The sequence below is a fragment of the Manis javanica genome, chromosome 5 (assembly GCF_040802235.1).
Source record: "Manis javanica isolate MJ-LG chromosome 5, MJ_LKY, whole genome shotgun sequence".
In the NCBI taxonomy this organism is placed as follows: Eukaryota; Metazoa; Chordata; class Mammalia; order Pholidota; family Manidae; genus Manis; species Manis javanica.
The window spans coordinates 34612580-34632652 of record NC_133160.1 but is presented as its reverse complement, the minus strand read 5'-3'; the positions used below and the strand labels follow the sequence as shown (position 1 = coordinate 34632652).

The following is a 20073-nucleotide window of genomic DNA, read 5'->3' as shown; positions in this document are numbered from 1 at the left end:
CTGTCATGCCACACTTTTACTGAATTCTTTTAAAAGTTTTGAGAAGAGACACACAGAAAGAAAAGTATTATTCAAATTTGCCTGTTATTCTTGGCTGATATTGACACAGGTGAGCTATGACACTGTTAATTTTTGTAAAGACCAGCATTCGATTCTATCTTTTAGGAAGCTATGGGGAGACTATTTTTCGTTTGCTTTTCAAATGCCATTTATTAGTCTTTTTCTGCATTATCTAACAATAATAATTTTGGGAACAACTTTTTAAGGTATAACTGACATACAATAAACTGGACATATTTAAGGTCAGTGAGATCAGTTTTGATACACAAGCACATCTGTGTAACTATTGCCACAGTTAAGACAATAAACATTTCCATCACCCCACTGAAGTTTCTTTGTGCCCTGTTGTTAACCATCCCCCTCTCCATCTTGGTCTAGAGGAAAAAACTGATTTACATTCTGTCACTATACATTAGTTTCCATTTTCTAGGATTTTTGTACAAATGGGCTCATACAGTAGGTGCTGTTTCATTAATACTTAATTTTTTTAGCAGTTTTGGGTTCACAGTAAAAGTGAGCAGAAAGTAGGGAGTTCTCATCTAGCCCTGTCCCCAACCACCCCTGCTCTCCCCCACTGTGGGTATCTTGCCCCACACTGATGCATTTGTTATAATCAGTGAATCTACACTGACACATCATTGTCAAAGTCCACACTCATATTAAGCTTCCTTCTTGGTGGTATGTATTCTATGGATTTGGACAAATGTATAATGTCACATATCCACTGCTGCAGTACCATACGGAGTAGTTTGACTGCCCTAAAAACCTCTGTGCTCTGTTCATCCTATTCTTCCCTCTCCCAACCTCTCATCTTTTTTACTATCTCCATAGCTTTACCTTTTTCCAGAATGTCATATAGTTGGAACCATAGAGGATATTGTTTTCCACACTGGCTTCTTTGACTTCATTATGTTTCCTCCATGACTTTTCATGGCTTTATAGCTCATTTCTTTTAAGTGCTAAATAATATTCCATTGCCTTGATATACCACCGTATATCCATTTATTTATCCATTTACCCTACTAACGGGCATCTTGCTTGCTTCCAAATTTTGGCAATTATAAATAAAGCTGCTACAAACATCTCTGTGTAAGTGTGTGCACATAGGTTTTCAATTCATTTGTAAATATGAAGGTGTGCAACTGCTGGATATTATGGTAAGAGTATGATGAATTTCATAAGGAACCACCAAATTATCTTCTAAAGTGGCTGTACTATTTTACAGTCCCACCAGCAATTCGTGAACACTCCTGGTTGCCCCAGATTCTCTAGAAGGTACTTTTTTTGGTCTAGCATCTTTCACTAAAAGTAGCTACTAATTTTACTAGTGGAAGAAAATGTATCTCAAGAAAAAAAAGGAGAAATTTTAAGTCAAAGTTGAGAGCAACACATGGCTGTTGCAACTTGACATTAAATATTTTCATTGTGATTTCTTAAGTCTTTTCCAAGAGCCTCTGCATGCACATTTATACTATTCTGTGAAGAGCAGAAGCCTTACCTGCACTGAGCAAGTGGCTGCAATAACCCCATCAACAGGAGTTTCAGAGAAGGGATCAAATGTCCGATCAGGCCGTCTCATGAAATCTGGTTTGAGAAGGTAGCTGGTGGGACAAAAGTATAGGAGTTTATTTTATTAGTTGCCTTTACAAAGGATAAAACAATCACTATTCAAGACAGAAAATATTTCTTTTTCCTCATCTTTAACTTAGGAGCCAGGCTTTTAGGCAGTGGCTCCAAGGGTTGAAGGGAATATCCCTGCCCTACAGATAATCCCAAAGAGGAGCAGGGCAGAAGGACTGCTCTCAAGACTCCAGGCTTGTGACATCTAGGACTTCCTGATACTGTCATCTTGTCTTGAATTTCCTTATGCCATGGACTCTTTTATATACTTTCTCTTACATGCATAAAATAAAAGAATAACCATGAAATATCAATTATATGAGATAGTTATCAAAATATGGAAAATTATGTGACATTCTACTTCTATAATGTATTTTAATTAATGCAGTAAATTCTGAGATCTAATGACAAGTCTGGTTATTATAATAGTTTCAAAATACTGATCTCCATAAAATATTTTTAGATCTGTAACAACAGCAATGTGATATGAAAATACTGTTGATTTATATTGGTGTCAGAGTCACAAGCACCATTAATATCACTGTAGATTTTTGTCTGTGTTCATAATCAAAGGAAATGTGAAATTTCATGTAGAAGCAGGTGAAAATAAAGATGTAATGATTTCTCCATTTCTAACCAGGGTAATTAGGCAATAAAATAAAATAAATGGTCTATAGATTGGAAAGAAGTAAAACTATTTCTCTTCACACATGACATGATCGTGTATACAGAAAACACTAAGAAACCCACTAAAAAATTATTAGAACTAATAAATTAGTTCAGCAAGGCTGCAGGATACAAAAGTGAATATACAAAAATCAATTTTATTTCTACATACTAGCAGTGAACAGTTCAAAAATGAAATTGACAAAATAATTTCAAGAACAAAATATGTTGGAATAAACCTAAAATAAGGGTATATACTTTAAAAACTAGAAAACACTGTTGAAAGAAATGAAAGACCTAAATAAATAGAGAGATATCTGTGTTCCTGGATTAGAAGACTTAGTATTGTTAAGACGGCACTATTCCCCAAACTGGCATATAGATTTCATGCAATCCCTATCAAAATCCAAACTGGCTTCTTTGTAGAAAGTGACAAGCTGATCCTACAACTCATATGAAAACTCCAGGATCAAGAACAGCTAAAATAATCTTGAAAAAGAACAAAGCTGGAGGTCTCACACTCCTCAATTTCAAAACTTTCTACATAGGAACAGTAACCAAAACTGTCACTGACAAAAGGACAGGCATGTAAATTAATGAGACAGAACAGTAAGTCCAGAAATAATGTATCCACAGTCAACTGGTTTTTGACAAGGATGCCAAGACTGTTCACTGGGGAAAAGAACAGTCTTTTAAACAAACGGTACTAGGACAACTGGATAGCCACATACAAAAGAATAAAAGTGAACCCCTCCCTCACATCATAAACAAAAATTAACTCAAAATGAATCAAGAACCAAAATGTGAGAGCTATAGATGTAAAACTCTTAGAAGAAAACAAAGAAGAAATCTTTGTGACTTGAGATTTGGCAATGGATTCTTGTGACACCAAAAGCACCAGCAAAAAAGAGAAAAAAAAAACAGATAAACCTGACTTCATCATGAAAACTTTTGCTCTTCAAAGGACACCATCAAGAAAGTGAAAAGCCAAGCCATAAAATGGGAGAAAATATTTTCAAATTAGGTATCTGATAAGAGACTCTTACTTAGACTACATAAAGAATAACCCAGTTAAAAAATGAGCAAATGTTCTGAATAGACGTTCTTCAAATAAGATATACAAATGGCCAGTAAGCACTTGAAAACATGCTTAATATCATTAGTTATCAGAGAAATGCAAACCCAGAACCACAGTGAGATACCACTATACACACACTAGCATAGCTCTAACAACATAGTTAAGTGTTGATGAGGATGTGGAGAAAGTGGAACCCTCATACACTGCAGTGGGAATATAAAATTATACAGCCATTTAGGAAAACAGTCTGGAGTTCCTCAGTTAAACAGAGAATTTCCATATTACCCAGCAATTCCACTCTTAGATATATACCCAAGAAAAATGAAAACATGTGTCCACACAAAAGCTTGTACATGAATGTCCATAGCAGCATTATTCATAATAACCAAAAGACAGAAACAATCCAAATGTCTATCAACAGGTGAACAGATGTACAACAGGTGAAGGTATATCCATATAATGGCAAGTTATTTGGCAATAAAAAGAAACAAAGTACTGACATGTGACAACATGGATGAATCTTGAAAACACCAAGATGGAAAGTGAAAAAAGCCATTCACTAGAGGCCACACGTCACATAAATCCATTTATATAAAATGTTTAGAATTTTTTATCAACAGGGAGTAGATTAGTGGCTGATAAAACCTGGTGAAGGGAGCAGGGGGTACTGGGAGGTATTTGCTAAAGGGTACATGTTTTCTTTTTGAAATGATGAACATGTTTTGAAATTGACTCCAACTACACAATGCCTGCTCCTTATGCTCACTGGCTATGGTCACATTAATCACATCTTGACCAGATTCCGTAACTTCCCCAAAATGTGTCAAAGGACTTCATCTGTCTAAATAGAATTATTTTTTATTGTTAGAATGATGATAACTGTAGACAGAAAAACTCCACATATCTATAACCATAGATAGAAAAATAGGAAATAGAAAAACAGGAAATTTCCTATTCCCAAAAGGAAAATAAAAGCACTTTTCCCAGACCTATAGGTTTTCTTTTAAATGTAAAAGAATCAAAATTTAGGAGATCAAATCTTTTATATTCCTTAGAAGCGTAACTTACTCATTTCAATGCTAGATGATGTCAAATTTATTTTAAAAAATACAACCAAAAAGGGATCCTGAGGCATATTTTTCCTTAAAGACAAATTTGAAGTACCATTTTTGGTTTGACAAAGTTGCCATTCTTTGCTATCTTCTCCATCTGAACAAAAACGTTAAACACATTCAACTTGGATGAAATCATCAATAAAGAACTTCTGAATAACAACACTGATTTTTAAATCAAGGATCTAGAGATTTTACAAAGTGGTTCAAATATTAAAGCTGATTTTGAATGCTCACCTGTCTCCAAGAGGATGCAATCCAAAATATTAATATGAAAGCTCTAACTGGATAGAAGATATTGCTTTTAATTCATAGGGGCTTAGATTTGGACCTTTCTTTGTGGCTTGTATTAGCCCCTGGAAAATATGATGATACAACCAAAGCTCAGGACTCAAGATGGGAAGTACATGAGTGATCACGGTGTTACTCCAAGGGAAGCCAGCAGCTTTGTCTGGCAAAGCACCAGACATTGGCTGTAAGGGGAGGTAACAGCTGATTGCTCTGGATTCCACAACAGTAGTATTTGGATTCCAGTGTATGAAATGAGGATTCTGCCTCCTGAGAAAGATGGAGCCCCTGGGATCCATATAGGACTGTAGTCATCTTTCTAGTCCAGAATCTCCCTGGGCAGTGGCTGTCCAAACAATCAGCATTTCCCCCAGAAGCCCCTTTTCTCTGAAAATAGAGAATTAATGATATTAATGATTTCTAGGTGCCAAAAACATTCTTCCACATTCCCTCCTTTCCTATGTGCTTAGTAGAAAACTATTCCGTGAAAGAGTGAATTGATCCAAAATAAAAAATGCCAGGGGAAAAGGGCAAGGAGACCTAAGTCCAGTTCTCCAAAGCAGGTGGCCTTGAGTATAGTGTGTTCATTTTATACACTCAGAAAAGTAAAGAGAACATGGACAAGTTTGGCAGGACCACTAGGTGAGTCTTGCTTTGGCACTGGCACTCAGCCAGTTTATCTTGAAAGACTGTCTGTCCTGGGCTTTGAGGTGGCCTGTGGATGCAGCAAAGATGCCAGGGCTGCCACTCACAGTGCAGCTGGGATGCCACTCACAGCCCAGCCCTGGCAGCTGTGCAAGTCCAGCACCCCAGCCATCAGTGGGGAAGCTGAAGGCAGAGCCCACCTCCAGAGCTGGCTTTATGGGTGTGGGATGGTGCAGCTGCACAGAGCTCTGACCTTAGAAGGGCTGTGTGCCTGATTTAATGCTCTGCAGCCACTGGCTTGAAATTCTTAATAATTTGTGAATAAGGAGCCCTTCATTTTCATTTTGCACGGGGCCCAGCAAACTATGCAGTTGGTCCTGCCTGGTGTTTTTTGGTACAGGAAACAATTTCATTCCAAACATCTGGATTTGTGTGGTGGACACAGGCATAGGTCAAAGCCAAAAGCACATGGAGGGATCCAAGGATTCTCTGTGGACCTTGCAGGGCCTTGGGAGGCAAGGGAGGCAGAGAAGGGCCTTCAGTCAGAGGGGCAGACAGAAGCCATAAAAATCAGAGAATGGGGTCATAAGGAAGTGCATTCTATTTCATCACACCTAAGATGCCATCAGTCATTCAACACCCCATTACTTTATTCACCAGCAAGAACACAGGATGGCTGCTGATTATAACCACCAGGTGCCACAAACTGCAAGACACATTCTGATTGGAGAAAGTTATATAAAAAATGTGCACTTTTGAATCATAAAACATTGTGCTATTCTGATTCTTCTGAAAGACTGAAAGGACTTGAAAACTTAATTTGCTCTATTTTGTTTCATGAGGAATTACAGAAATGCTTCCCATTTTTCCATCTTTAAATAACAAACCTGTTATAAACAAAGCTTACTTTCCCAATAAAAATCACACTTACTGGGCCCAATGGCAGAGACTCCAAAAAGATCAGCCCACACAGCAGTCAGAGAATCCCAGGTAGGTTTTGCTGCTTTGTTACTGTCGTTAGCCCAGGGGGTGTGTATGTGCTCTGCACACTGATGTTCTATGTATAACAGCTATTGTTTGCCACTGTCGGCCTAAAAGGCACAGAATGACTCTTTACAGGAAGGAACACAGGCTCAGGCAGAGCTGACAAGGATTTTTTTTAAAGTTCCTGCAGGCAGGTGGGAAATGACAAGGGCAATGTGGTGAAAGCCACGGAGCACCTTCGATGCCCTTGCTCCATGGAAATGTGTCATGTGTGGCTAGTCCTGCATCTGCCAGCTTTGACTCCTCAACCACTGAGAAGTACAGAAACACACAGGTTGGAAAGACTCCTTTTTCCCTGTTGGTGATGACCTTTGCCTCCAGGTTGAGTGTGAGGAAAAGGGAGGGGAGTGGTGTGTGTGTGTGTGTGTGTGTGTGTGTGTGTGCGTGTGACACAAGCCTCTGAACATTACTGTCATTGCCTCTTAAAGTTGGGCTGCCCACTGAACAATTGCACTTTTTATCTCTCCGATAGGACTTAGGCTTTTGGTAACTTGTCTCAAACACAATAGCACAGAATTCACACTCAGGTAGCATCATCCTTATCTGTGAATTTATCTTAAAGTAGTTGGTACAGAAAATTAGATGCTGAACATGTGAGCTATGGCAAAAGGGAAACTCCTGAAAAGAAATATGGTAAATGCATACAACTTCAGTCAGGCCTCTTATCTGGTAACAATTCCCTTCCCTGTATCAGTGCTAGCTGTTGGATGGTGGGACTGGAAAGCTCCTTTTGTGTTACTGGACCACTGGAAAGTTCCAAGCAGGGAGTACAGCCAGGCCTGATGTGTGTGGTATGAACCATGAGGGCCATGGCTGCCTTCCTGGATGTCATAAAGGCCTGATTTGAACAGAGTGCCCATTTAATCTTGCCTGGTCTCTGTGTGTGATAAATTATAAGGTCTTAAGCTTTCCTTAAACCTCACTTTTGCACAGAAATTTGGAGTCCTTGAAGTAATTTCATACACACTTATGTTCATCCTTAGTGAGCTGTCACAACAAACTCAGTGTGGTAAGTGTTACTGTGTTCATTTCATCAAGCAGAGAATCAAGGTTCAGAGTCTGACACCTCATTCCCAGGGCAACACAGCATACACAGGAGCTGGAGCTTGAACTCAGGCTTCAGACTAGAGCTAAGGGCTTTTATCCCTGCACCCCAACTGCCCTCTGGGGTCTTACTACCTCAACCCACCACTGGGGGGTTTCATCCATTAATTTACATGCACTCTCTACTAGCTATGAACACTTTGCATTTAATAACAAAAGAGGCTTAAAAATTCTGAAATATGCATTTGGCTATTTTCTTTCCAACTTAATAATTTTTATTTATTTTGTTCCCCTGTTTTGAGATATAATTGATATATTACATTGTATTAGTTTAAGATGTGAAATTTTCATTTATTTCAAAACACACAGCATGCTTCAGCTATGTGTGTGTGTGTTGGGGGGGTGTGCTTCAGGTATTAGGGCCATCACCAGTGGGTACAGGTATGCTGAGAGAGAACCATCTGGTGCACAGGGAGAGTGTGAACTTTGAACCCCAACTGCTGAAACATTCTTTTCTTGACTGGCTGTTTCTAGTAATGAAAATCAGATTTTCAACCAGGGAGACCAGTAACTTCCTGAGAGTAGGTAGCATTATGGGAGGGGATGGTGCACCACTGGTTTTATTTAGAGGCCTTTGGGTAGTGGTTTTGGATTATTTACCTGGAGTGCTGCTTGGAGACAGATGCACAGAGAAAATATGGCCACACAGTTTTTCCATTTCTATAAAACTTTAACTTCATATTTTCATTTAAGCTTTCTGCATTTCAGTGTTATTACATCTCTTAGCTCATTACTTGGTTCACAGATTTTAAAGTGTGCTACTTAAGTAAACTAGAACAACATTCATAGCATTATTTTTTGATAACTGCTATTTACAAGACTTGTAGAAGACTCAAGGGAGGACAATGCTTTCTTCCCAGCTGGATTAAATCCAACTGGACACCCGTAACTGCATGATTTATCACGTCGACTTTATTCGTCTCTTTGTCCTAGCTACAATACATATATGTTACACCTATGTCCCAGTTAATTTCCAAATGAGCACAGGTCACAATCAGTCATAGCTACAAAAACTGAATTTTAAGTGAAAGAATTAAACTCTGTAGAGTATGTATAAATAAACTGCTTAACTTCTGGTTAAACTTTCTTTTTTAATCTGCTTAGTAAAATAGGGAGAGATGAAGAATGTATGTTCGTAAATATAATTTATCTAGGGATTTCATTTGTTTCTATCTCATTTCTCAAACCTCACTTAAATTCAGCAGCCCCTAATTAAAAATGACACAGTTTCATTGTAACTGTAGTATGGAGTTCTGGAACATGGTGGCAATACTTTAAATCACATTACTCACCCGCACGATCCATTATATTCAAATTTTCCCTGATTCAGTTGCATCGCTAAATCTGCCAAGAGACAAAAATAATTTACCATCCTGTCTTTCTGGACAAAGAAGATCATGATGGGGTGATTTTAAACAATGGATATCATATATTGATTCTATGATCCTAGGCCAAAAAATCTTTAACACCAAACGGAACTTCTGGGTATTTTTAAGGCACACAATTCTTTCTTTAAGGTACATAATTCTCTCTTCCATGTTGAAGTGACTTCGTGTTCAATTTAAATTAAACATAATGTGTTTTCATAAATACCATGTTAGAATTGATTTAAAAATTGGGTCCAATATATGAGTCATATGATCGTTTAATGTTAAGAGTATAGGTGTCCAACTTGATGTAGTTGGACAGAATGTACCTTATGACCATAGAAGAAGGTTATGTATGCTAGAGATACCCAACAAGGTCATGAAAATATAAAATTTAGTTAAAAAGAACCAAAAATAAAGTAGGTAGTATCATGTAAAAATTGGTGGCTTGTTTCTACTTTCAGATTTAAGGAGAATCCTTCTGGTGGGGTCTACACTGGCAGGGCATGGCTTAGGACTTTTCTCCTGGAAATGGACTCAATCTTCTTTCTTTTCATCAGCAAAATAGACGAATAAGCTGATGGATTTTTCTTCTTCAACATTTTATGGTTAATCCTAACATTATAGAATACAAGCTGACCTAGTGAATAAACTGCTTTAGGATCATTTAATCCATATAATGGACTCACTGACTACTAAGAATACAACTTGACCCCTTTTTAAGTAAGTAAAATCAGTAGGGTCATTTAATTTTGCTTCTGCTAGAAATACTACCCTATTATACCAGTACCTAGTCATAGTTTAATAGAGCAAGGACCAAAGGGGATGTTGTGTACAAATTTGACTCCAGCTTCTGGTCATTGAGCAGGCTCCATCAAGGGGTGGGAAATCCAGTCAGGCCACATTCATGCCAAAGGGATGAAAGTCAAAGGACCTTCCAATCAGTCCAGATAACAGGGAGCAAGGTGGGCAGAAATTCTCAAAGGATGGTGGATGGTCTAGAAAAGGAAAACGCCCCCAAAGTGGGAAACATGGGAGGTACTCTCATATAGCAAAAGACTGAGCAAGCTAATTTTGTTTTACCAGTGTTAAATACCCTGCTGTGGAATTAACCATGGAAAACGGATAGGTATTTTGATCTATTTCTTACCTGCTTTAGATAAGCCACTGGATCCCAGTATTTTTCTATCTCTAATCTTAAAGTTATGCTCCTAGGCTCACAAGCAAACCTCAGAGAGTTTTAAAACTTCATGTATGCATTTATAAAAATGTACTTCTTTCCTTCCAAGGTGGGGAAATTCATGTATTAGAAACCTGCCTTTAAGTACACTTTGGGGGACTATATTACAGATTAGCATCACTAAAAATGTGTAACTCCTTCTACACCATTTTGATAGAGTTTACTCCATAATGTTCTGCACTTTTACGGTACGGAATCCCACTGTGCTGTTGATATTTGATGAACTGTGAACAGCGGGAAGAGTACTTTGCAAAGGAGAAATGAGTCATAGTTACTCTACAAAGATACTAAAATTCTTTTCATTTAATTCAGCCTCTGGAAACAAAGATAAGTTTGACTGAAAAGGAACCTTATTTTATTGTTCTACTTTGAGTTTTTAATTTCTCACCATTATGTAAATCCAATAACACATTGTTTTGCCATATGTCTGATTCCTTTTTTAAAAATGCCCACAGCCAACTGATGTCAACTGTTGGCACCATCCTGTCAAAGCATTCTCGTGGAATTTGAGGTCACTGGAGATCAGCTCCTACCTGGGGTTTGATAGTTCAGTGAAACCATCTGGCAGCCAGCGTTCCAGAAAATCTGAGGCATGTAATTACTGGAATCGACTCGTCCTCCCTTGGGGTAAATGCGACTCATTTGCCGTTTGTTATAACTGTGTAACTTATTAAGGAGACCTGAGAAAACCATATTCCGGCAGCAGTAAACAAACAACAAAGGTCTAGTCTAAGACCATGAATGACAATCATGTAGACAACAGAGAATAAATTTCACATTTATAAATGATGCTTAGGAGAAACATCACAGTTTAAGGTGTGGATTATAAAAACGATTCACATTTGGGCATATTTTCACAGCTGCTATGGTCTTTCACACATACTATTTTATCAGCTCTACTACAAACAAAATTATATATTGGTCATCTGTGTTGTGTTAGAGATTTCTACCAAACCGAAAGTACCCCCAAAACTCATCCCACTTGCTATACAAGGATACTTCACAAATTCAATCGCATGTGTCTTCAGGTAGCCTAAACCAACAGACTCATTAAAAGAAGACATGTTGTAATGAACATTACGTTCTGCAAGGAAAACAAAGATGCACTCAGAAAACCTGCCTCAAACCCACCCGGAAAGACAAGCAATAAATGCAATTACATCCTGAATCACAAGGCTTTGGAGAAAGATGTTTCATTATCATATCAGGAGCTTCTACTTCCACTATCATCCTGTCGATGGACACAGCTGACTTAAAAAAAATAGTGTAATGAATTAATTTTAGTCATTAAACAAATAACTGTACACCCATCACCACTGTACACACAGCCACCCCTGAAATGAGTATTTTTGTTGAGTATGATGATGATGACAGCTTCTCCAGCCTAGAAATAATTATGAAAAGTTTAAAAATACTTTGTTTTTGGAGGCCAGCTTTCACTTAAAGGAGGTCTTAGGAGAGTATATCAAAGAAATTACATGCTTCTAGAGCAAAGAAATCCAAAGTATTTCAGAGCCACCCTGTGGATGATGCAGGGAATGACAACACAATGCCACTGCGCAGTGAAATAGTAAGGTGAGATGGAACGGTCCCTGTGCAGGAAACAGAAAAGGGAACCAGCCAGATCACAGCTCATTAGCATAAGAAAAGCAAAGCAGACAAAGAAAGCAATGAATTTAACCTTTGGTGTTACCTTCAGCCACATGGAAACCTTGAAACTTTACAGGCTGTGCATAGTTGATCATTGTAGACAAGTAGGGATGGATGTTGGTGGTGGCACCTACGTATTTGTAAGATGCCATCCATGCCTGTTCATCTTCTACGGTAACCAGGCCCTACAAGCACAACGAAGGGGACACGCATGTTGGTGACTTTAGTGGAACTCACAGATATGTTCCAGTTTTCCTCAATAACCATAATTTGCACACACACAAATTGTAAGATAAAGACCTTTTTCTTCCTCAATTATGCTAAAGGATAATTTTAAAAGTTAATGTCCATGATAACTCCAAATAATGCAAAAGGAGACAATTATAAAATATTAGGTTCATCTTACATTTTGGGGATTTTTTTAGGTTTTTAAAGGACTTTAAAATACTCAAGAAACTATATTGAGGTTCACAGCAGGGCTATGAAATACACATACCATAAGGATTATCATTCAAAATTTCACAAATTGTGGCACAAAGTCAAAAATATTGACTTTCAACCTGAGTGTGCATCAGAATCACCCAGAGGGCCATAGGTGTTAAAACACAGATTCCTGGGCCCCACCCTCAGAATTTCTGATGAAGTGAGTCTGGGGTGAGGCACAATAATTTGCATATCTCCCTAGATACCAAGTGCTAATGATGAGGCTAGTCTGGGGCCCCATTTGCTTAACATACCTCTAGAATTTAAACCATATGTGTAAGTAGTTTATGGTATTTTTGAAAAAGCTTCTTCTTAAAATGATCTGATAACCCCATAACATAGAACATACTGAAATTCTATCATTTTGCAGAGAGAAAAAATGAAAATGAATTATTTTAGTTTATTTCTTGATAAATTAGAGCAAAACCAACAAAATCAACAACAAAAATAATGCCTTTAAGAGTAATCAACATTTTGTTGAAAACTTAGAAAAGTTAAATTTCCTTCATAGATTGATACAGGTGGATAAAATGCTTTGTCACATGAATCAATTCATTAGTTTAAAAAATGGTCAGACTGTCTTATCTGATGACTTAATGTGAGAATTCTAAATCATCAGACTGATTTTACCAATTACAGCCTGATATAAATAATCAAATAATGTAACCTTTTTTTTTTTAGTCATTAATCTTTGTATGTCCTGACCTCTCCAAATAAGAGTAGATAGAGACCATGTCTGATCCTTGCTCACATGTTTAATGATAATAAGTAACACGGGAACATGTGCTGGACAGCTGGCTGAAATTCTGCACATACAACCTCATTACAGTCAGTAAAGGATTAGCGTCCTACATACTGACCGCATGAGAAGATTGAGGCCTTGAGGATTAAAATAACTCAGTCATAGCTATGTAACTAATAAATAGCTGTGACCAAATGTTAGCCTGTGCTTTATTGACCATAATATCTTCTGAAATTCTAGTAAAAGAGATTTTCACAAACATCATGGGAGAGGATTGAGATCAGACTTATCCATAATGATTCCAAACTTAATATTTTGACAGTAAAAAGATAGGGTCTCACTCTAAATAAAGAAGGACTCTCCCCAACATCCCCCCCTCCACCCCTCACCAGACAGCCAGACAGTCTTTTCTGAAGCTCTGAAGTGTGGGAATCAAATTATAAGGCAAATTTCTGCCTGTAACTAACATTAGTCTCAATACTCTAATAAACTATAAACCATATACCTTTACTAAGTAAGACCACTTTGACATGATGAAGAACTGTGATGAGGATAAAATAAACTAAAAATGTAAACTTTCCTTTCCTTATAATAAAGTCAATACCTGATGACATCAAATAAAAATCCTAGAATGTGTGAAATGTGCAATCAACGGTCTTTCAGAATACCAGTGCAGTCAGAACCGAGGTGACCTTTCTGTTATGCTAGTATATGGATTTGATGACCTACTAGCTCATTTTCATTTTCAAATTTATGTGTTGATGATTTATGTATTCCTATTCCAGGAATATCTGTAATTTCAACTAAGAAAATGCCTGACTGCACTGACCACTTGTTTTCAGAAAAATCGTCTTACTTTCCCTGTATATCACTGCCCTGTATATCACTATCACCATCTTATATCACTTCCCTTTTTGTGATTTTACCAGGATTCAATCATTTCATCACTGTGAAATTGAAGACTTTTATAATTAGATGTATCAAACATGTAAATATTATGCCCATAAATAGTAAGCTTGATATTCCATGGGGCAGGGGGAAGACAGAGTAACAACACTTAGCACAAAATGTTCAGTGTTAGAGGGACACATACTGCATTTCATATATCAAACAAAACGTACATGGAAATTTTCTTACCTTTTTGTTGTTTTCATGTTCCAGGTCATCAGAAACCTAAATAAGAGAGAGAAAATTATTTGTTTACTTCTCTAAAGGGCAAAATTCTGAATTTACTAGCCATACATATGTAAATATTTAAATAAATATATATAATTTTGTTCTATTTATTTTTTAAGATGGGAAATTATCGATGCCATAAAGCCATAGACAAAAGCAAATACTGAAAAGATACAGCCTGTCTTTAATACCAGAAGAGCAAATCTTAATGTTTTCTCCTTCCTTTGTTGACAGTCTTTGCCTACTTAGATGGTTTCTTATAGTAACTTAATTAGTGATTTAGTCATAGGTCTTGGGAAATAATTGATGTGGGCACCTCTTCTGATATGTAAAGGGCAGCAAGCATGAATGGTCACTCTTCAGCAATTCAGCACTTGTGTCTGGGTATTCATAAAGGTTTTATGTGATGAGGTAGCATAAACTAACACTGAACTTAGTAGGCATCCAATACTCTGAAAGTACGTGCAGTACTCTGTAGGAAAAGACAGGGTGTGATGAAAGTATTCCTTTGATTCTGCTCATCAGGCAAATGCTCTCCCATATTCCTACCACCAATTGTGTACACTTACATACATCTTCCCCTACTGTCTTCAGTGATTAAGTACCCTGGCTCCCATCAAAGATGGAGCCTCACAACACCTCGATGCTACCCACCCTTACCTTCTCTAGGAATTCACAGGCAGTAGTTATCCCCTCTCTCACCTGAAGGAATGGCTCACCTTCTTTATTGCACCATTTCCAATAGTTTGCAAACACATTCCAGATTCATTCATCTTAAAAATAATATTCTCTTGACTCCTCAGGTTCCCTTTAGCCACCAGCCTATTTACTGCTTCCCTTTGGAGCAAAACTTCTCGGAAGTATAGTCTCAACTCCCTCACACCTGTCAGCTCTGGTGGTCCCCACCACTCTGTTGAAACTTCTTATTTCTAGGTCACCAATGGCCTTCACGTTACCAATCCAATGATCACTCTTAAGCCTCCTGCCTCAGTCACACAACAGCATTAGAAAATCAATCACTTTGTCAGGGGCTGGGGGTGGGGACGTGAGGAGATGTTGGTCAAAGGATACAAACTTACAGTTAAAAGAAGAATACATTCTGAGGATCTAATGTATAGTGCGGTGCCTATAGTCAACAATACTGTATTGCGTACTTGAAAGTTGCTAAGAAAGCCAATCTTAAACGTTCTCATCACTCATACACACAAGGTAATTATGTGAGGTGATGCATATGTTAGTACAAGAGACTCTGATTTCCTTATTCCCCCCACCTTATTATTCTTCATCTTACCCTGGCTTGATTTCATAACAGCACTGATCATAGACAGTAATTACATCATTGACTGTCTACTTGCTTCTCATCTGTCTACCACCTGCTTCCAATATGCTCCCAACAGATGTCAAGCTACATGAGGACAGAAACCCAGAACCCTTGCTATGGCCTAGACTACGCCTGGCACACAGTAGGTACAAGTATTTTTCTTGGCTGAATGACTGGATGGAGGGAAATATTTTCATGCATATTTTGCATTAGGAGGGAGATGAGGTACCTAATTAGTAGGATTGTTTTCTAATGAGGGTTTGACTGGGATGATCAGGGGTCATTTTCTCCATGATTTTAACAGGCTGACCTTTGCCACTAGGATGCTGTTACTGTCTCCCTGTGCATGTATAATAATGTGATAAATGATAATGGTTAAGGGACATGGGCCAAATGCATAGTGGTCAACACTGGGCATGCCTAATGAGCAATTTAAGTGTTCTTTCTAACTTAATGCTGCTTGTGTCTCACATTCAGATATTGATTCTGGTCACGTAATTTAGGAGGGGCATTACAGGCTATTTTATTTTCTTGTGGTTGTCACATTTCTACAATTCATAACTCATAGCTGCTCCCTCCTGAGAGTCATGAAAGAAAAGGGACACCAATACTCTGACCTTCTTGACACTATTTGCAACAGCTTCCTTGTGACCCAAGTCATCAGCAGAAAGTTCATTTCCAAATTTGTATTCAGGGTGAGCTTCCTCCTCTTGTTCAGCTGCATGAAAGACAAAAGGGAAATCCAAGAAGCCAAATTAACCACCAAGCAGTCAGACCTTCTCCATAATCTTGGGTAGAACATGAGCACTTTTAGAGGAGAAGAAAGCTAAATGCAAATGGGAACGTTTAAATAAACAATTTTTTTTTCAAATAAAACTCTCATTAAACTCTTATCTCACTCTAGGTTAGAGAGCACAACTTGTTTCTTGTTATTCTCTTGCATCCAGCATGGTGTTTGACATGCTTGATGCTTAACCAATTTTTCTTAAATGAATATTTCTAACTTAAGACACTAACCCTAATAATTAAAACTTCAAACACTTCAGGAATATCTATGACTCATAAATATGAGTCTATGATCTTCCATGTGACCTAGGGAAAACAAGAAGACAGAAGAAAAGGAAAATCCATTTGATAATTTGAAGAGCCTGAAGTGTCCACTTAACTTTTATAGGACTAGTGGCTGGTGGCCTGGAGGTTGTGGCATAAAAAAATGAAAGAGCTTGGAAGGACTGTACTGCTTCTGTAAACCGTTTGTCCATCCTGGTTTAAAGGACTCTGAAATCGTTCTTTGGGCTCATGGTAGTAGGAAGGCTGGAAGCGGGTGCTAAATAGAGCTAGTGCCCCAGGAGCATGGCCCAGGCTGTGAAAGGACGCACAGAAGCACTTGGTCCACCAGTCCAGGAAAGTAACAAGAGATCTGGTATCCATCTAAGGCTGTCTGTGGAAAAATGATCACCCAGTGGGAAATGAGCCACGTGCTGGTGATCTGGATTCCCATCATCCCCACTCTGTGGGAACTCCCCGGTAAGGAATTTTCCTAATAGCCAGGATCAGGAGAAACCCACAGGGTCAGGGCAAGTCCAAACAAATGCATGCTGTCACAACAGAGGCCATGAGGGACACTTACTGCAAAAAAAAACATGAAATAATTTCTAAGTATGGACTCACTTGTGAGGTGAGCAGACCCTAAGAATTAGAGATATTTTTCTAAAAGCATGTTTAAAATGTGCAAAGGGAAATGCAAGAATAGTAGTAAAGGAAAAATGATTTTACTGATTACAAGGTGCATTTCCCCCATTTTAATATTTCTGACATTGCAATGTGTTCTTCAATTGATGGCATTTTACAATTAATTGGAAGCACTTTTCTTTCTTAGTCATAATAAAATAGTGGTGTTTTTCAACTGGTGGCATCTTGGGATTTGGAGTTTCTTAAAGGTAAGTTGTTTTTTGCAGGGTGCTATTCCAGGAATGGGATGAAGGTGAGACAAGAGAGACAGCTCTTCTGGAATTGATATTTTGATATGGGATATTTTGGAGGCAGATGATTTTTTTTTAAGTATGTCATATAGGCCTTGGACAGGAAAAAAAAGGAATTGAGGAGGTAGAATAAGTCAAAAAAATAATCTAGTCCAGTGTCTTAGATTGAGGAAATAGATTCAGAGAAATGATTCACAAATCTGAGGGGAATGAGTAAGATATGGACCTAGATTTCTCCAATCCTTAGCACGATGCTCTCAAAAGTGACACTGGGTTTCCATAACCACTGACGGGGCTTCCATTACCTACAGCCTGTGACCAAGATTTTGAGACTTCACGCCCATTACTATTATATTTCCATTTCATATATCACTAGTCTAACCTGCCCAGCCAGATATAAACTACTTGAAGTCAAACCATGTGTCCCATACAAGTGGTAGAGACTTAACTACTTTAAAAGGGTGGCATGAATAAAGGTTACTTACTATCTCTTGAGTATGCAAGTATGCACAGACAAATTTACAACTGCATATAATTTTGGCATTCCCCACTGCTTGTCTCCTAAGTCTTACAAGCATGTGTGCTTCTGGTTCTAAACCTAGCCAATGACTGGGCACATGGTTTCCCCAATTAAGAGCGTTTTCCATTTTTTACAGCCTTCAGGCAGCCCTGCCCTCTTAAACTATGCTTGGTCTGCTGTTCCTGCTGTGTTGAAGTATATAAATTAGAGACTCTAGTCACCCGTGTACAGTAGGACTACACTGTGATAGTCGACTGGTTGACCAGAATTAAGTGAAGTGTTGCTGAGGGAACGTAGGAATCATCTGTATAACTGGAATAGCAGAAACCTCTATGCCTTTAAAAAAGAAATTGAAGTGGATGATTCCATCCTCTTTACCACTTTCCTAAATTTATACTATCCCACATGTTTATTTCAGTTACAATTTAATCAATATCTCAAGTGTAATTTGGAATAATAGGGGAGGACTAGAGGCAAATACTTGGTAGTAATAATTAGCACACACATAAAAGGTGGGAATGAACCCTGAAGGATGATAAGCAGACTCATACTGATCCTCATTTTGGATTATTGTGTGCATTTAGGAAATACTACATTACATTCTTTCTCCTCTTTTCTTTTAAAAAATATTTTAAACAACTATTTTGCATATTTGTGCTCTCTTTGGCAATACTGTAAGATATAAAAGGTCTTGAACCTGGAGTTAGGCAATTTTGGGTGAATCTTAGGGCCAGTGCTCACTGGCTGTGGAATCATGGACAAATACGTTACCTTTCTAAGCTGCAGCTTCTTCATTGAAAAATGAGTATAACAATATCTATTTCATCAGGCTGTTTAAAGATTAGATAATGCAATGATGTAAACTCCTTAATCTATAGTCGGTGCAACAGTGGCAGTTATTCATATTATTATTATTTTTCTTGTTAATATATGCCATTATTCTGCAGTTTGTTTTACTGGATTGCAGTATGTACTAATGTTTCACATGTTTTAATTATCATCAATGAAACTTAGCTTATGTTATGGAACTGACTTTATATAATATTCATGTTTTCAAACTTTAGAAGTATTATACTGATCTTTTGAAATATATGCCTTTCCATATTTTATTCTTAAATTTTGTTTAGGTTTATTATTTGCAAAAGCACCTGAAATAATATAATAGTTATGGTGGTGGATAGTATTGTCCTTCTGCAACTTCTACCTTCCCATGTGCTCTCTGCAATGACACCTTGCCCTTGAGTGAGCCCTAATACTGCTCTGACAAATAAAATATAGAGGAAATGCTGATCTACCAGTTCTGGCATAGCTCTTAAGCAGTTTAGCAGCTTCTGCTTTCTGCCTCTTGAACACCGGCTCTCAGGCTGCTCCATCTAAGCACTTGGCCACAGCGCTGAGAGAAGCACAAACGAGGTGGAGAGGCCACATGGGGGCGCTCTGGTCAGTGGGCCCAGCTGAGCTCCCAGCTCAACGGCTGCGGCATGAGGGAGCTATCTAGGACACCCGGCCAAACTGCCCCATCGGGTGACACGCCCCAAATGGCACCTGCCAGCAACTGCCTGAGAAACCTCAGGGAGAACCACCAGCCAGAGCCCAGGTGACCCACGGAACTACCACAGGAAATGTTAGCCAAGTGTTGCTCTGAGACTCTGAATTTCGGGGGTGGTTACATAGCAGTAATCATAACAAGATATCTCTGGCCTTCTAGACCCTCTCTGACGTATAAAACACATGAAAGTAAGTCATGACTTTTTTCCTGGGAATGGAATTTGAACCCATGGTTCCACTATCCTTATGAAGTCTGCTGCAGTCAGCAGTTTTTATTAAGGGGTCACGAGTAAGATTGGTTAATTCTCACAGCTTTCAGGTTTTTATGTATAATATCAAACTTCCCTAAAATCAACTTGTATTTCAGATGTTTATATAATAAATGAAGAGAGTTTCTACAAGTATTTCTAAATCATTTAGCCCAAGG

General features: G+C 38.1%; 1 protein-coding gene across 14 annotated transcripts in view; it reads right to left on the bottom strand.

Moving 5' to 3' along the window:
* Nucleotides 1–20073, bottom strand: part of PLCB4 (phospholipase C beta 4) — a 399190-nt gene that overhangs the window by 60578 nt on the left and 318539 nt on the right. For all 14 annotated transcript variants that reach the window (XM_073236931.1, XM_037017489.2, XM_037017483.2 and 11 more), the window contains 7 exons: nucleotides 16214–16314; nucleotides 14237–14272; nucleotides 11918–12059; nucleotides 11224–11308; nucleotides 10758–10882; nucleotides 8910–8961; nucleotides 1559–1661 (listed from right to left, as the gene is read on the bottom strand). In XM_073236931.1, the coding sequence (XP_073093032.1) occupies nucleotides 1559–1661; nucleotides 8910–8961; nucleotides 10758–10882; nucleotides 11224–11308; nucleotides 11918–12059; nucleotides 14237–14272; nucleotides 16214–16314 (644 nt within the window). The remainder of the gene's footprint in view (nucleotides 1–1558; nucleotides 1662–8909; nucleotides 8962–10757; nucleotides 10883–11223; nucleotides 11309–11917; nucleotides 12060–14236; nucleotides 14273–16213; nucleotides 16315–20073) is intronic.